The sequence below is a fragment of the Ceratina calcarata genome, unplaced genomic scaffold (genome assembly GCF_001652005.2).
Source record: "Ceratina calcarata isolate Rehan_Ccalc_2016 unplaced genomic scaffold, ASM165200v1 scaffold8, whole genome shotgun sequence".
Classification (NCBI taxonomy): Eukaryota; Metazoa; Arthropoda; class Insecta; order Hymenoptera; family Apidae; genus Ceratina; species Ceratina calcarata.
The window spans coordinates 900,588-915,317 of record NW_017179316.1 but is presented as its reverse complement, the minus strand read 5'-3'; the positions used below and the strand labels follow the sequence as shown (position 1 = coordinate 915,317).

Below are 14,730 nucleotides of genomic sequence, written 5' to 3'. Positions count from 1 at the left end.
CGACTCGCTTCCCCTCTTTTTCCTCCCTTTCTCCGGCCCCACTGCTCTTCCCCTCCTGCGCCTTCCCTCACCCTCCCAACCGTACCCCCGTCCAGGCAGAGATCGCGTCCTTCGTCCCTCGACCGAACGCTGCCCCCGACGCCACTCGCCCCTCGGTCGTTCCTTACCGTGACGCGTCTCTCCCTTTCTCGCGCCAGAACCTACCTCTCTCGCGGCTCCTGTCCCTTTGCCGCGCTCTCTCTTACCGACGGTGCGACGCGCCGTACCGCCTCGCGAACGGCGGCTGCTTCCGCGTCTGCGATTTTACCGTTTGTCCCGTTCTTCGTTTGTTCCCGCGTTTCCGAGCGAGCTCTCACCGTAGAGTTCGTATAGATATAGTCGGCCAGACATAGGCGCGCGTCTCGGTGCAAACGTCCTGTCCATGATGTAAGGAAACAAGGTGTGTTCTAGTGCATCCCAATTATCGACTAATCATATTTTCGGCCCTTCTTCGGCCATATTGGATTTTCAACCAATCACAATTCGCAAAAAACGCGTAATTATTGAACAGAAATTACACATGAAATTACACATTCGAAATATTCAATATGTTACTACATGATACTACATGCACTAGTACATTGTTTATAGACATGTTTTATAAATCACTATGGAATTACGGAACAGATAATTGACGTTACCATCTTTTAGGTTCATTTTTTCATTTCCACGAGCTTTCATCCACGAATCAGCAAGTGTCGAATCTGCAGGAAATCTATGCAACTGAATATCTGTGTTCATCTTGTTCCCACTCCGATTTCTACACGATTATACCAAATACGATGGCATTTTTCAATGTCATTGTTCGATATCTATCGATTGTTCAATTATGCCGTGTTTTTAAATTTAAACATTACGTCGCCATATTACAATATGGCCGAAAGTGGGCTACATGCGCAGAACGAGTCAAAACGCGCCTGCCTCGAGAACACACCTTGTTTCCTTACATCATGGTCCTGTCGATAGAAAAAGAGAAGAAACGAACTTGGTGTTCTTGTTTCTTCTCTGTTTCGTCGTCAGAGACCGATAGCACTACCCGATGCCCTTTCCTTTCTCTTTTTATTCACCGGAGTCTCTGGCGGTTCCTGCCGGCTCGCCGCGCTCTGCCTTACCGACGGTGCGAGGCGGTCTTGCGCGCCGCACTGTCGGTCAGGCCGAGCGCGGCAAACTGGCAGCAGCCGCCACGGAGAAAAACCATTGCGCGGCTCGTCCGCTTCTCTCGCTCCTTTTTTAAACGTCACCGTGTGTACGTTGGTGGGACGCACTCGAGTACTGAGTGTCGAGTGCCAGAAGCGACTGTAAATTCGAGCCTTCGCAGCTGGGCGGAAACTTCGACTACCCGACACCAGAGCGGTAAAACTCAATTGTCAACTCGGGCGTCAAAAATTGCAGACTGCTTTTCGGGCCGCGAGGTCCCATAAGGCTGCCACTCTTTAGTAATCTCTCCTCGGTGGAATCGGCCAGCGGCAGTGGCGTAGTGGCGATAGTGGCGTGGCATGGCCACTGACTGCCATTGCCGCACACGACGATGGGCGCGGCGTTCGAATTGTTCGACGAACGCTGTCGAGGAGACTCGATAGGCGCGATAGGTTTGTCACGTTTTTTTTTAACGTTCTACTGCCAGGGGAGACGAACGGAATCAAAAACGAGTCGTCGGAATCGATACGTCCCGAGCTTGTGCGTATAAAATTTATTATCGTACAGTGTTGTTTTTACAATCGTTGAACGAAAGCGTAATAGTTGCTTGATCATTGACGGTCGCGAATCTGAAGTGAGAAGACGAATACGTGGATGAAAAATATGAGGAGAATTAAAGAGGACGTACGTTCTGGAACAAAGTCGAGTTTGACGATGCTACGTTACACGCGATCTTTGGCAACGATCTCTCGTACGTGTACGTACGTGTGTACGTTTACCGCTTGAAACGCGTCGAGTGTGGAATGTACGAGTAGATTGAAAGATGTCTTCGTGTGATGTAAGATGTGAGAATGTATTCTCGAAGCTTTGTACGATGCGTAGGAACGTTATTGTCGTGTGACTACGCCCGTTCTAAAATTCTTATTGGTGAAACGTGAGAAATGAATGAATCGAACGAGCGAATCGTTTTAATCTCCTTGCGAAATGGGCGATCCGCGGTCGCGTTTCGATCCTTTGCCCTTGCCTTTCGTCTTGGTCTCCCGTTTTCTGCTTATCGACGAGGTCGAGGTAGTGGACGTGGAATCTGCCGGACTCGAGTGATTCGATCCTTCGCGATCCCAGCGTGCCAGAGCTTCCCTCAGATTTTGGCCGTCTCCTTCCTCGTACGTGTCCACGTCGACGTGAAGATTGTCCTGACCGGACTGCTGGCCACTGTTCCCCGACTCTAGATTCGCTCTCATCTCTTTCCGTTGGTCCTCCGTGTGTTGCGGACACCTCATAGACCTCGTACACAACTTTTTCGTGTGCTCCGATATGACGCCACAGATCTGGGTCAATAGAATTCGTTTGTCCTCCAACGACATGTTCTCGTAATTCGACGGAGAATTCTCGTTACTGCTGTGAACGTGTTCGTTCGCACTCTCTCCGTTCCTTTGACTGTTCTTCTGCTGTTTCGTCCTTTTCATTCCGTTACGATCCTTCCTACGCTTACGCTTGTCGTTGTTCAAGCTCCAATCGACGTCGTCGTCGTCGTCGCTTATGACTCCACTGAAATTGCTCAGGTCCTTCGAATTGTTTGCTATACGCCTCGATGCGATCCGCGAACTGTTCCGACCCATGCCCATGCACTTTTCTAAATGCGTTGCGAACCGGCGGGCGGCAACGCCTCTGTCACAATTCGGACAGTTGCATTCCTGCGATTTTTTTACAGGATGCTGACCGAACACGTCCAACCCTGGAGAATCTTTAACATATCATACAATCGACTGAATCATTGAAAGGACAACGACCGATCGTCGTCTGTCGTACGTTAAAACCATCGTTCCATCGTCTCGCTTACCTACGATAGCGTACGACTCGTCGTCCGGTATTCCTTCTTCGATGTCTGAGCTGCCAGTTTTTGTGGTTCGATGCACGTCGAAAACGAAACCCATCAATACCTCGTCGAGGAGATCCTCGTAAATTTCCTTCGTAGCCGATTCCACGTTCTCGGTTTTACCCATGAATTCCAGAAATCGCCTGTTCAATTCTTGAATCCTCTCTTCGGTGACGGACATTTTAATCAATGATCGTACGATCCAATCGCACCGATCGCATCGGATCTGATCTCGTTCTTCTCGTTCCGTTTTCTGTTTCTGCACTTCTGTTTGTCACTGTTTACTGTCTGCTGCTGTCTTCGAATCGCTTCGAATGACAGGCGATAGACAGCGACACAGCTAGCTACGTCGCGCCGAAATGTTCGTGTTCGTGTAACACGGACCTGAACGTGTCGAACGTCTGTGAATTATAAATATGGCGTATATAGTTGAATGAGCGCCAATGATCGTGGCCGGAAAGCGCCGGAAAGCGCCGGAAAGGCAGAAACCGCGTACGCGTACGGCTTTGTTTTTGCATAAAAATGAGTGTAGATTCGTCGACCGATCGATAGAATCGTTCTGAAACAGATTCTGTATCGAAAGTATAGTGACGAATCGTTCGCGTCCGATTCTACGGATCGAACGCGCTAAAGTCAGAGCTGAATAATCGTATCGATCGTACCGAACGGTTCTTCTTCGTCTTTGTTCTAATTAGATTTATGGTTGATGCTCGACGCTTCGAGAGCGACGAGATAAACCATGGCTGATCCAACGATACAAACGTTCTGTTGTCGTCATTCGAACAGAACGGACATGGCGATAGTAATAATGCAAGAATTTAACACGGACGTTTACAATGCCGTCTGCATGCTCTCTTCTTCCATAGGCATTTTAGGCGCGGTGTACCAGGTAAGAGGATTGAAAAAGAAAAGAGTCTGTGATCGTGAGAAAGACTCGTTGTCGAGTATTGATACCCAAGTGTTTCGTAGATACTTCCGAGAGAAACGTCAGATCTACCTCACAGGTGGCAAAGCTTCTCCTCGTCCAGGGGAAGAGAAATTATTATGTGGCTCGCGATCGCGGACCTCTTAGCGTCGATGGGTAATTCCTAGTCGCTACTACCGACGTGTCTCTCGAACGTTGAAAAGAAATCTATTCGTATGTTCCATCGGTTCGCATCTGTTGCAGGTGTATTTATCAGATCTGCATTGTGGGTGAATTTTAAATCTATAATGCCCGTGGAAGACGACACTTCGAGCGTTCTGTTCTGTGCACTCTCATCGGTACGTTCGTCGAGTCTGACCGGACGATTGAGATTAAACTGAAATCTATACTTTTATCGATCTCGATCAGGCCTGGACGCAATATTTTTACATGGCAACGTGGATTTGGACACTTTGCTACGCCATCGATATGAAACTATTGCTAGGAGATCGATCCGGACGTCCTACTTGTTACCATGCTTTCGCTTGGATATGTCCAGCGATTCTGACTACGTTTGGCTTGACGATTTTATACGTACCCGACGCAAAGTCAGTCGAAAGTTTGACAATGAGAACGAGAATTACCGACTCGTCGAAACGTTGCAAATATTGTACAGAGACTTTCACGTTTTCCAGCTGCCATAATTTAACTTCGTTGTCCACTGCTGTGTTCCGAATCCTGCCGAATTACTGTGCCACGTACGTGTTGCTGGCAGTGGTGATGATCGTGAATCCAGTGCTGTATTTCGCGTCGTCGCGAGACCTTCAAACTGCCGTTACTTGCAGCCTGGCGCAAATAACGGGCAGAGAGAGAAAATTGGTGCAAACGATAAGACTGAAATTCGCTTTGACAAACGTCGCCTATTACTTGTGTTGGTTGCCGAATTTAATCAACGGGATCCTACTGTGGACTCTATGGTTTCAGTTACCGGTCAAAGCGATCATCACCCTTTGGTACGTAATGGTACGTACACTCTCGATTGTCAAGTTCCAAGTTACCCACGCTCGCGGTCGTATCGAAACGTTACGCGTTGTATTTATGCTTGTTTCCAACCTAAATGCTTCGTTGTCAGGCTGTCACGAATCCCCTTCAAGCGTTCTTCAATGCTCTCGTCTATAAAAGATGGGATAAGAGAGAGAAATTCCGACTGGAATGCTGCGAGAAGTTAGGGAGCTTCAAGTTGAGCAAGATCACGAAGGGTCACACTAATGCGCGCTTGTCGGAGTCGTCGCCCTTATTGGACACGGATTTCGGACGACCACGGTACACGAGCATCAATGGATCCTCGTCGTCGTCGTTTTGAGAAGTGTGATAAGGATATTTGGCTTCGTATTCGTACCGTCGAAAACGTTACACACTGCCTCGCGTCGCTTTTAAACGTATCTATAATTTTAATACTTGAATTTAATAGGGTTCGAAGAGAAAACGTGCTCGACCGTTCGTTTTATTTTCTGTCAACGCGGGAACGACCCGAGAGAAATTGCTATTCATACGTACACGTCGAAACACCACGTAGCGTGCATAACTCGGCAATTTTGAGGCTAGCGTCGCGTGCACGTGGCGCCATCTAGCGTTCATGGCTGCAATTTTTGGGTTAGCTTCACGTGTCCCTTCAGATTTTGTGAAATTTCGTTTTTCCTCAATAACTCCTAAACCCTTGGAGATACGGGAAAATTGCTTTCTTGTAGATTTCGTCGTCCTCTATAAGAAAGGTCCTATGCAATTTTCCCGTATCTCCAAGGGTTTACGAGTTATTGATGAAAAACGAAATTTTGGAAAAATCTCGGAATAATCGGAAATTTTTTTTTCGCGGAATTTCGACAAATACTTGGAATATAAGTTGTAGGTGATTTATATTACCTATAAAAAATTTGAAATCACTATAATTTTAGATTTTTAATAGTACATACACGTATCTCAAATGAATTTGGGGTTGCTCGTGGCGTCATCGAGCAACCCCACAATCGTTTGAAGTATGTGGACATAAACTAATTGTGAGTTTGTTTCAGAGATTACGCCGAGCAACCGTCTCGGTAAAGAGCTTTATGGAAAAGATACGGCTTACCGTATCGTATTTTCTTCGGCTAGCATGTTTGTTAACTGTTGTAACTATCATAAGAGATTCTATTTTCTACCAAATGTGGAAATGATGAAAAGGAACGCGTATTATACAGGGTACTAACGTTTAATCAGTATACTTTTATCGTATATCTAACGTTTCTTATGTCACTATTTTAATACGAATAAATTACAAAATATAAATCTTAACCGAGATTTGAATACATTTAGATACAGATACAGCTAATCGTTTTTGATTGAACGCGTGAGAGACGTGGGATTTGATTTATTTCGTCACAGTCGAAGAAGCACCTCTTAAGAAAATACGCTGTCTCAGAAAATAGTGCGCGTACAACTTTCCGAACAGATGTCACGGACCAACATATTTTACTCTTGACAACGTGCCTCCTTTTGATAAAAAATTCTTATATACATCGCCATCCACGAACGATCTAGTTTTCCCGAACACTTACACGTTTTGTAAATTCTGTCACGATTACTGAGTCTGTGCCTGTTTGAGTCTCGTCTGCATGTAGCACCAAACGTATTATGAAAATTATTCATTAGCGAAGAAACTACTACGCGAAACGGAGTGAAACTACTACTCGTTCTTCTGCTCTCACACAGAAAGTATTCGATGTACATCGTTGAGCTCGACCGACCAATATTTCTACGACGTAACTTTTGCATCAGACGATCTTTGTCGTATCGTCTCAGTACACAGCTTTGTCCGTTTTCTTTTCTTTGTTTAAAAATAGATTCGATCTTGATAAAATACCGCTTATATCAATAATATCACCTGCTAATACTAGTTACACGATACTGATCCTACGTAAAGATTGTTCGACTATACAAACTGAATGCTATATTATTATACATCGCTCAGAGCTATTACACTGTACCACTACAACTATGTACTTACACTGCCAAGTAAATGTCTACGATCTCATGGAAAGCTTATCAATATCTCTAAAGCACGCTCGATTCGTCGACGTTTACAACTCGCGCATCGTGATCATAGTTCACGATATGTCGTGTCGTTCGTCTGTCACATGGAAAACGTTCTTTCTCCTTTGAACGTCTTACATTAACGAGCAAGGAAACCTCGATTTGAACAAAATGTGAAACTAGGGAAGTACTTGGCAGTTGGACAATTGAAAACAGCTTGTAGATCACGCTGAACACAACGAAACAGTATGCTCCGTGCACTGTCTCTGCACGATGCAGATGTGCGTACGTCGTATTAAAAGTATAATTATATCGTAAAATACTCGAGAAAAGAATACTTTTATAATCTCAACGTTGAGAAAAGGAGATTACAGTTTCAATCGATGAAATTCGATTATTGAATACGATGAAACGATTAGGCTTACCTACTTTCAATTTGGCACTTGGACAATAGAATGTGCGACATCGATTCGAAAAAAGGCAGGAGAATATATCTTCACGTTCAAGTGCAAAGTAAAATAAAGCGACGCCTGGCGCAGTGTCTGCCTGTCATCAAGATGAAAAATTCGAAGCTCCAAGAGTCAAGGACGTGATCTCGCGCACGATCATTTCGGCAATCTTCCATGCCAACTCCTCTTTGGCCTAATCGTACAAAATTGATAATCAGGTAAGCGAGGAAGGTTCACCGCAGCAAACATGAACTTTACCTTATCTTCCTCGATATGTACAAGCCTTTTCACAGCACGCGTCAATCGAGATTCTAAAATTTTTTTTGCACGATTAATTACGTTGCAGATGGAGTCGCGACCGGACACTTGGCAAACGACTCACCGTACTTCCTTTGAGGATCAGGCTCTATCTCGGTGATGAATCTGCCTAAATCGTCGATATAGCCGACGCTCAGACTAAAAAGAAGAAACAAGATGCGGACGATACGCGGTAGAATTTAAATCTCGCAGTTTCTGCATTTACCTGTATTTATTACGTTTCCACAATGAGTCTGGATCGTAGAGTTGCCTAGTGTCGATGTTCATGCCACCGACGATGTTTCTTTTGTTGTTGTTATTATTGTTCAATTTACTCCCTTCGTTCCCCGCCTGCAGGGTGTTTTGCGTCTGCATATTAATACTGGCTGAACTGATTTCGCTGCTGCAATCGGAACCTGGAAGCGTTTCATTTCGGCATCACGAATCGTACGACGGACAAGAGTACGATCGACGAACCTGCTCGTTTCAGCCTGAGATGTAAATTTGAACATGGACTGCTCTGTATCGTACCAATCAGTTCGGACAAGTATTTGTAATACAACTGAGACGATAAGAAGTTAGGTAGATAATGCTGAAAAAAGTCTTTCGTTATCTACGCTCGAACCCGAGCGAATCTTATCAGTTTCAACGACCAGACGAACTGTACGAACGTTAATTGGTCTTTCCGATCGACGAAAAGATCGACGTTTACCTTGTTCAAGAAATTATATACAATTTTACATGGTTCGTCGAAACAATCGGGCTGTGGTCCCTCTCCGTCCTCGCGACAGATGTTCTGCTCGACTTGGAAACGAATCTTATCGGTAAAACCGAGGGGCTTCGTTGCTTGTAAACTGAAATACCTGAAATAATGACACACGAAAGGGTCGATATAAATCGCCTAATCACGATGTGCAGCTCGCGAGAAAACCAGGGAACAAGTAAGTACCTGTCATAGATAATTAAAGCATCGGCTTGTGCCTCGCCCGGTGTCTCGGTGTCCTTCTTCTCCAGTAAATTTTGTTTGTAACTCATAGCAGACATCCAAAAGTCTAACAATTCACGTTTACTTTCCAACTCCATAAATTCCATGAAATAAAAAAACGCAGTTTCATCGTAGAGTATATCGGCCAACTGTACGTTGCCACTTGTGAGAACGTCGATCTGATGTTTACAGTGAAATTCGCTCCTCAGGAAATCGTTAACGTGCCTGTAAACGAAGAACGGTGTTAAAGTCTACAAAGATCTTCTGCCGAATACAGTGGCACATTGAACGAATTCGTGTACTTACTCATTTTCTAACGTCTCATACACGGTCTTTTGAACAGCAGACAGACACTGCAACGTAGGCTCGATATTTTCACAGTCGAAAGCCTTCTCCATTCGATCTTTCAATTCCTCTGGAATTCGATTCGTACCAAGCGTATCCCTAGTAATATACTTTTTGTATATTCTTAACGCGTCCTGTCTAATGGTAGTAGCGTCTCTTCTTCTGCATTTCTGGCTGGTTCTTCGCACGCTGCTCACTCTCCCTTTAGTCTTTGGCATGTCGTTGCAATTTGATTTCGTGTTTTTACTATTTACATATTCGTTGTACAACGTATTGTCTGTATCGGGATCGTCGACACCGTCGTGCGTCGCGTCGCGGTGCAAGTTCTCGATGTCGTCGAACGGATTGAAAACTTCGTTTCTGCTCTTCACGCAATTCAGGCATTCTACGTTCTCCGTCTCAGTCTCTAAGGCCTTGAACGAACCGCACAGACATTCCACTTCCAACCAGAACTTAATGAGTGCTATACGGTTTTGAGTCTCCATGAATTGAATGAAATATCCTAGAGCACCTTTGTCCGCGAGTATCTGCGGGAGAGTCTTAGAGAGCTGCGAATTAAAGGAACACGTTCCTTTCGTTTCACCGTCGTTGAGAGCTTGGTCTTCCTCTTCCTCCTCAAGGGTGCACGACGCACCTGTTGACGCTTGAATCGCTGTACCGTCGTTGTACACATCTCCGAACGACCTCCCAGAGCTGGTCGATTTTGCGGGTGAAACTTGCGAAGATCCGGGCCTGTCCTTCTGTCCTGAAACCACCGAACGCGGGTACGACCTTTCAGAAGTATGCTCGAGCTCGCGACGTTGACAGGAGGTATTACGATAGGTACATCGGTTCTACGCTTAGGTTAAACTACGACGCGAACAACGGCGAGCGATCGCCTCGGGGTATCGACGGACCGCGATGAACGTATACGTTACCAGGCTTCTTAAAAAATTGGAACATCGTTCACGTTAGAAGGAAGCATGATAAATGATTCGAACGCTTCAAGGTCTGACGCCACTGTTAGTCTCGTCCTGGGTCCCGGGGTCAGCCGAAAAAGTATGCGCGCGATTCCTCGACTCGGTACCAGCCACTGAATCGGGCGAACGACACGGCGAACTGCGAACTGCTGCGAACTCGGCAAAACGGCACACGACATTTCAGCGAGGCATTATTAACGTCGTCGTCGTCGTCGTCGTCGTCGTCGTCGTCGTCGTTGTCGTTCCGTTCCGTTCAGGATCTCCGCGTCTCTGCGTCGATACGCGCACGGAACGAGCTGCACAGACATCGAGACATCGTCGTCCGCGTCGATTCCCGACCACGACGAATGCGGCGCACGTTTAAAAAGAGCGATCGTGAATCAAAACATCGAAAGGCTTGACATCATCGTCGATGACACCGGGCTTGCGTAATCGACCGTTTTTATAATTTTATCGCCGTCCTCTATACTCTAACGACACTGCGGCGTGCCGTTCGTGTCCGATTCTTAGAAAGTTCACTGTATACACGTTCACCGCGGCCGCCGCCGCGATCATCCCGTGAGATTTCGTAATAATAACGGATAAAAGTCAGTCGAGTCGATCGAGTCGGTGATGTTCGCCCGGCTCTTTCGTCTCGTCGTCTCTCACGTCTCTCAGTCGCGCTCCGTCGTCACCGCCAATATTCCCGATTCCTATGCAAAATTCGTCGGCTTAACGGATACACGTTCCTTCTTTTCCTCGGCGTGTACTTGAAAAAAATTTTATATACTCGCAACGACCTTCTCGTTTTAGCTACGGATCTCCGCGTCAAGCCGGAGGATGCTGACACTCATACAAGCGTTTCTATCGGAGCTCGTTCAGATTTCTCGGAATCGTTTCGCATCGAGCCTCAGTGTGCACGCGTACGTTTGTAATACATCGGTAGGTACGCGGACGGGGCCAACGTCCGGCCAGGTCACTGTGCTCGAGGCTCCCGTGACCGTTCGCCGGTAGAGAATACCGGTTTCCCGAACCAAACACTGTGTCGAGGAAGGGCATCGTGGTATGACGCTGTCCGTTTTAACCGGGCCTCGGTCAGTCTGTGTCTCGTCGACGGTCCTCCAGCATTTTTCCACGGCTGATCGCGCGTCTCGTTAGTCACTCGTTCTCGATCATGTACCCATCGCGTTACGTCCTACTCCTCGCGCTCGCCGATCACATAGCGATTGGCCTGTCTTTGCCGACGACCACTTACGATCAACGACAGAACGGCGATCTCAACGTACAGGTCCATCTGAAGGATGTGCAAGTGTTGGCGTTATTGGACACGGATTTGCTCGACGATTACACGGTAAAACGACGATCGCCGATCTCGAGGCCTCGGCGGCGATGTTTACGATTAGACTGACCCGATCCAGCGACGATAACGCGACAAACGGAACTATTTTCATCGCACCCTTAGTCTTCACCGGCGACGGTTAAGGATGTATAGGCCATACACTTAAACAATGCTAGCATGTTGAATTTCCTATTATAGATTCCTATTACTATTAAAAAGCTGCCTGCAAAATGTAATGTAAACTATAGCTCGCAATTAGAATTTATAGAAACGATCGATTAAGTTTAGAAAATAACGTTTTACAAGTAGAGCAACGCGATCCTGTTTTATAGGAGTATGATTATATCTACGATTATGCCGATTTCACGATAAAACCGATCGGGAAACCGACCACCGGCACTACGACGACCACCGAACCAGCTCTGTCGGTCTCGTCGGAGACCACCGATAGACTCATCGACACTTCCGATTCTCTTTCCGAGAATTCAACGTACGTCTCGACGAGCTCTACCGAGGAAGCAACGACGGTCTCGTTCGACGCCGGGCAAACGAACGAAACGACCGGCGAAGAGAAGACGTCGAAGAAGAGGATCGATGAGAAAACTACGGATCCGTTTGAGAACGACGAATGGGACGCAACGACGAGGCGAGTTAACGGACAACTGTCTAGAAACGTTTCGTCTAAAAGATTACCTGGGAAACGTTGTAGATCGGGATATTCGCCGGACGGGAAGGGTCGTTGTCGACGTCAGAGTCAACGAAGATTGTCGTTGATCCCGTGAGTATTTCCTGTGATGCCTGCCAAAGCGCTTTGAAACTCAGATTGTTTCTACTATCGGCAATCGGTCTTTTGTTTCACAGATTGGCGATGAAATTGACGCCGAGACTTTTCGACGATCTGCTGGTAGGTCTAAACGCGAGGAATTCGGTGCAACAGAAGGGAACCGATCGGACTCGTTAGTTGGTGAACCAAGCCATGAACATCAGAATCGTGTACGCCTACTACTATTCCTACTACAAAGTTCCTCGCCGACTTATTTCAAGTTAGAAGCCCATCGTTCAGCGTCGTTCTACTCGTTTGTACTCACACCGCGTCTCGTTGTACATGCGTACACATATACCCGTGTACTTATATCGTCAACTGCGTAAAACCGACATGTAATAAATTTATACGTTCGTACTTGCGTCGAATTTGCAATGACCATGAACCCGACCCTGCATCCGATCCAAAGAAAGAAAATACGCTTCGCACGATTTTCACGTCGAAAAGAGAGAAGGACGACGACGACGACGACGACGACGACGACGACGAGGTAGTCGCCCATTAACGTCGCACGAATCGTCGTGGTTCCCACGAGATAGGAACGTGAACGCGGAGATACGAACAGTAGCTCCGTTCGATTGCCAGGCGGGCAGACGACACGAGGCGCACCTTACCCTCTCCAAACACCGATACTTACTCTCCCGATCTATATACGATGGAGCGCGTGTCGCGATCCATACCCGGCGAGGAAGCGGTCGAATATCTCCCGCACAGTCGAGGATCGGACTTGGCTCGGATCGGCCGATTCGAGTAATCCGTTTCGCAGGAGGTTTTCGTCGAGATGACGTCGTACAACGTGTGCTTTCTGTTGCTGTCAGGTAGAAGGCATTTAAATACGACCGACCCATAGACGACAGACAATCTCTTCGGTGTATCTATATAGTATAGTCAGCATTTCAATTTTATATTCCCGTATTCTTTCAGCAGCGCTGTCTGTCCCTGAAATAAACGCGGCTCCGACGACGTACGATCAGCGGCAAACCGGCGAGGTGAACGTAGATGCGAAATTTGAGAATTTCTTGGTGATTATCGCCACTTCTGGTAGCAGCAATCCGTTCAGCAGCCTGGCGTCGCAGGCGCTCGAGCTGAACGAGTTGATCTCGCAGCGTAGCAAGCAACAGAATCATCGGGAGGAGCCGTCCGAGACGGTAGTTTACGAGACGGAGGACGCGGACGACGGCAGGGAGCCTTACCACCTCGAGATCGTGCACGTGGAGAGGGAGGGGGATGGTACGGGCGCGACTAAACGTATGGACGAGACGTCAGTTGTCAAGGTCACCGAGAAAATTCAATCGGGAGCGTCGTCCGTAGTCTCCGAAGGCGGAAGATCGGAGGATGGGAAAACCGTGCAAGAAGTATCGCACTTGAAGGCGCCTATCGACGGTGAAACGGAGACAAAGAGGATCAGAAGTCTCTGGAAGATCGAACCGACTGCACGCGGACTCGCCGATGGCTCGACGGAAGAGGGAAAGCTGATCGACGTTAAAGATTCGCGAGCGGAGGACGACGAGTCGCCGACGAGGCAAGGAGCGACTAAAGTGACGAGGCCGGGTATATCGTTGAAGAAACAATTGTCTAAAAAGGAGGAAGTGAACGCGGCCCCGTCGTCCGAAGAGAGGAACGAATTCGGGAACAGGTACAAGGATCAACTGGTGTTAATCGGCGATGGCATCGAGAACTGTGGACCCGGAAGATACAGGGACCGGTCGGGCATCTGTCAAGATGACGCCAGTTTCAATTAACATCCCCAAGAAGCTACTCGGAACCGGTTACGTGCTCGTAGTACACGAAACGCCTGCTAGAAACTTTGATCTCCTGATTCAGCTTCCTTTTTTATACATTTACATTGTATTTATTGCCATGTCTACATCGTACTCGCGTCGTATGTAACTGCGTCGCGTGCACAAACGAATAAACGAAACGTACGAACAAAAGTATCTCTTTAATACCATTTCACGACTCGACCATCATTCGTATCGAACGTACAGAATATTGTCGATCGAGAATAGTCGGTCTGGACGTATTGATTTCTATCCGTCGACCTTTTTACCGATACTCGACTCGGATCTTGGATCGAGCGTTCATCGGAAGCCGTTCGAGGAGAACCAGGAAGACGGTCAGCGTGGTTCGAGCAGCACGGCGGAAATGTAAGAGCAAGGGCAAGGTTACGGTAATGAGCGACGACTGAGACAGAGGAACGGGGAAACGAACTCGGTGGGGCCGCACGAGGCCGTTGCCCTTCACGAATCGGTGTCCCGTATGTGCTCACGTCTGTAGACGTACACGTAAGTAGATGCTTCTCGCGTGCACACCAACGCAGATCGTCCATAGTAATCGATGAGACGTGTCCGAACACTAACGAGGATCTCAATCGCTGTATATCGTTACTGCAAGTTCGTCCCGTTAGCACCGATTCGATCTCTTTCACCCGATCTCCCGTTATTCATTCATCTGTGTGTAACGGTGCGACCGAATCTCCGGGGCAAAACAATTTCTGTTTAAATGATCGAAATTATTGTACATAGGAAACGT

At 47.1% G+C, this 14,730-nt stretch overlaps 5 protein-coding genes across 11 annotated transcripts; 3 read left to right on the top strand and 2 right to left on the bottom strand.

Annotated features, from left to right (window-relative positions):
- Positions 1 to 1,692: 1,692 nt before the first annotated feature.
- On the bottom strand, positions 1,693 to 3,432 carry Sgf11 (SAGA associated factor 11kDa). The gene is made up of 2 exons (XM_026818508.1): positions 3,017 to 3,432; positions 1,693 to 2,920 (listed from the first exon to the last, which is right to left on the bottom strand). Exons 1-2 carry the CDS (start codon positions 3,231 to 3,233, stop codon positions 2,145 to 2,147), a joined length of 993 nt encoding a protein of 330 aa, XP_026674309.1. The 5' UTR covers positions 3,234 to 3,432; the 3' UTR covers positions 1,693 to 2,144.
- Positions 3,433 to 3,465: 33 nt separating this feature from the next.
- LOC108631048 (G-protein coupled receptor 143) lies at positions 3,466 to 6,284 on the top strand. 4 transcript variants are annotated; one of them, XM_026818503.1, is made up of 7 exons: positions 3,468 to 3,941; positions 4,022 to 4,133; positions 4,221 to 4,315; positions 4,386 to 4,564; positions 4,652 to 4,979; positions 5,089 to 5,279; positions 6,026 to 6,284. In XM_026818503.1, the coding sequence occupies exons 1-7, from the start codon at positions 3,792 to 3,794 to the stop codon at positions 6,051 to 6,053; spliced, it is 1,083 nt and encodes a 360-aa protein (XP_026674304.1). In that variant the 5' UTR covers positions 3,468 to 3,791; the 3' UTR covers positions 6,054 to 6,284. The 4 variants fall into 4 exon arrangements, 3 of the variants coding, with proteins under 3 accessions (XP_026674305.1, XP_026674304.1, XP_017890224.1); XR_003389900.1 differs by having other exon boundaries at positions 3,470 to 3,941; positions 5,089 to 5,395; XM_026818504.1 differs by lacking the exon at positions 6,026 to 6,284 and having other exon boundaries at positions 3,466 to 3,941; positions 4,652 to 4,969; positions 5,089 to 5,273.
- Positions 6,229 to 10,678, bottom strand: pkaap (A-kinase anchoring protein pkaap). The gene is made up of 9 exons (XM_018034734.2): positions 10,016 to 10,678; positions 9,060 to 9,843; positions 8,718 to 8,978; positions 8,481 to 8,631; positions 8,246 to 8,360; positions 7,995 to 8,184; positions 7,854 to 7,927; positions 7,730 to 7,782; positions 6,229 to 7,664 (listed from the first exon to the last, which is right to left on the bottom strand). Exons 1-9 carry the CDS (start codon positions 10,038 to 10,040, stop codon positions 7,575 to 7,577), a joined length of 1,743 nt encoding a protein of 580 aa, XP_017890223.1. The 5' UTR covers positions 10,041 to 10,678; the 3' UTR covers positions 6,229 to 7,574.
- LOC108631021 (uncharacterized) lies at positions 8,606 to 12,555 on the top strand. Of its 3 annotated transcripts, none has more exons than XM_026818510.1 (4): positions 8,606 to 8,709; positions 10,850 to 11,387; positions 11,708 to 12,153; positions 12,237 to 12,555. In XM_026818510.1, the coding sequence occupies exons 2-4, from the start codon at positions 11,211 to 11,213 to the stop codon at positions 12,334 to 12,336; spliced, it is 723 nt and encodes a 240-aa protein (XP_026674311.1). In that variant the 5' UTR covers positions 8,606 to 8,709; positions 10,850 to 11,210; the 3' UTR covers positions 12,337 to 12,555. The 3 variants fall into 3 exon arrangements, with proteins under 3 accessions (XP_026674311.1, XP_026674312.1, XP_017890179.1); XM_026818511.1 differs by lacking the exon at positions 8,606 to 8,709 and having other exon boundaries at positions 10,692 to 11,387; positions 11,708 to 12,021; positions 12,085 to 12,153; XM_018034690.2 differs by lacking the exon at positions 8,606 to 8,709 and having other exon boundaries at positions 10,692 to 11,387.
- Positions 12,556 to 12,748: 193 nt separating this feature from the next.
- Positions 12,749 to 14,318, top strand: LOC108631020 (uncharacterized). 2 transcript variants are annotated; one of them, XM_018034688.2, is made up of 2 exons: positions 12,749 to 13,016; positions 13,126 to 14,318. In XM_018034688.2, the coding sequence occupies exons 1-2, from the start codon at positions 12,980 to 12,982 to the stop codon at positions 13,938 to 13,940; spliced, it is 852 nt and encodes a 283-aa protein (XP_017890177.1). In that variant the 5' UTR covers positions 12,749 to 12,979; the 3' UTR covers positions 13,941 to 14,318. The 2 variants fall into 2 exon arrangements, with proteins under 2 accessions (XP_017890177.1, XP_017890176.1); XM_018034687.2 differs by having other exon boundaries at positions 12,758 to 13,016; positions 13,123 to 14,318.
- Positions 14,319 to 14,730: the final 412 nt, after the last annotated feature.

What these genes read in the sequence shown, in the direction of transcription:
- Sgf11 (XM_026818508.1), bottom strand. Translation starts at nt 3,233, where the DNA reads ATGTCCGTCACCGAAGAGAGGATTCAAGAATTGAACAGGCGATTTCTG. An exon ending in CGAGTCGTACGCTATCGTAG is followed by an intron (nt 2,921 to 3,016) that starts GTAAGCGAGACG and finishes GATATGTTAAAG; the next exon opens with ATTCTCCAGGGTTGGACGTG.
- LOC108631048 (XM_018034735.2), top strand. Translation starts at nt 3,792, where the DNA reads ATGGCTGATCCAACGATACAAACGTTCTGTTGTCGTCATTCGAACAGA. An exon ending in GGACCTCTTAGCGTCGATGG is followed by an intron (nt 4,134 to 4,220) that starts GTAATTCCTAGT and finishes CATCTGTTGCAG; the next exon opens with GTGTATTTATCAGATCTGCA. An exon ending in TTATACGTACCCGACGCAAA is followed by an intron (nt 4,565 to 4,651) that starts GTCAGTCGAAAG and finishes CACGTTTTCCAG; the next exon opens with CTGCCATAATTTAACTTCGT.
- pkaap (XM_018034734.2), bottom strand. Translation starts at nt 10,040, where the DNA reads ATGTTCCAATTTTTTAAGAAGCCTG. An exon ending in TATATAATTTCTTGAACAAG is followed by an intron (nt 8,361 to 8,480) that starts GTAAACGTCGAT and finishes GACTTTTTTCAG; the next exon opens with CATTATCTACCTAACTTCTT. An exon ending in TACATATCGAGGAAGATAAG is followed by an intron (nt 7,665 to 7,729) that starts GTAAAGTTCATG and finishes TTGTACGATTAG; the next exon opens with GCCAAAGAGGAGTTGGCATG.
- LOC108631021 (XM_026818510.1), top strand. Translation starts at nt 11,211, where the DNA reads ATGTACCCATCGCGTTACGTCCTACTCCTCGCGCTCGCCGATCACATA. An exon ending in ATTTGCTCGACGATTACACG is followed by an intron (nt 11,388 to 11,707) that starts GTAAAACGACGA and finishes CCTGTTTTATAG; the next exon opens with GAGTATGATTATATCTACGA. An exon ending in CGAAGATTGTCGTTGATCCC is followed by an intron (nt 12,154 to 12,236) that starts GTGAGTATTTCC and finishes TTTGTTTCACAG; the next exon opens with ATTGGCGATGAAATTGACGC.
- LOC108631020 (XM_018034687.2), top strand. Translation starts at nt 12,980, where the DNA reads ATGACGTCGTACAACGTGTGCTTTCTGTTGCTGTCAG. An exon ending in GTGCTTTCTGTTGCTGTCAG is followed by an intron (nt 13,017 to 13,122) that starts GTAGAAGGCATT and finishes GTATTCTTTCAG; the next exon opens with CAGCGCTGTCTGTCCCTGAA.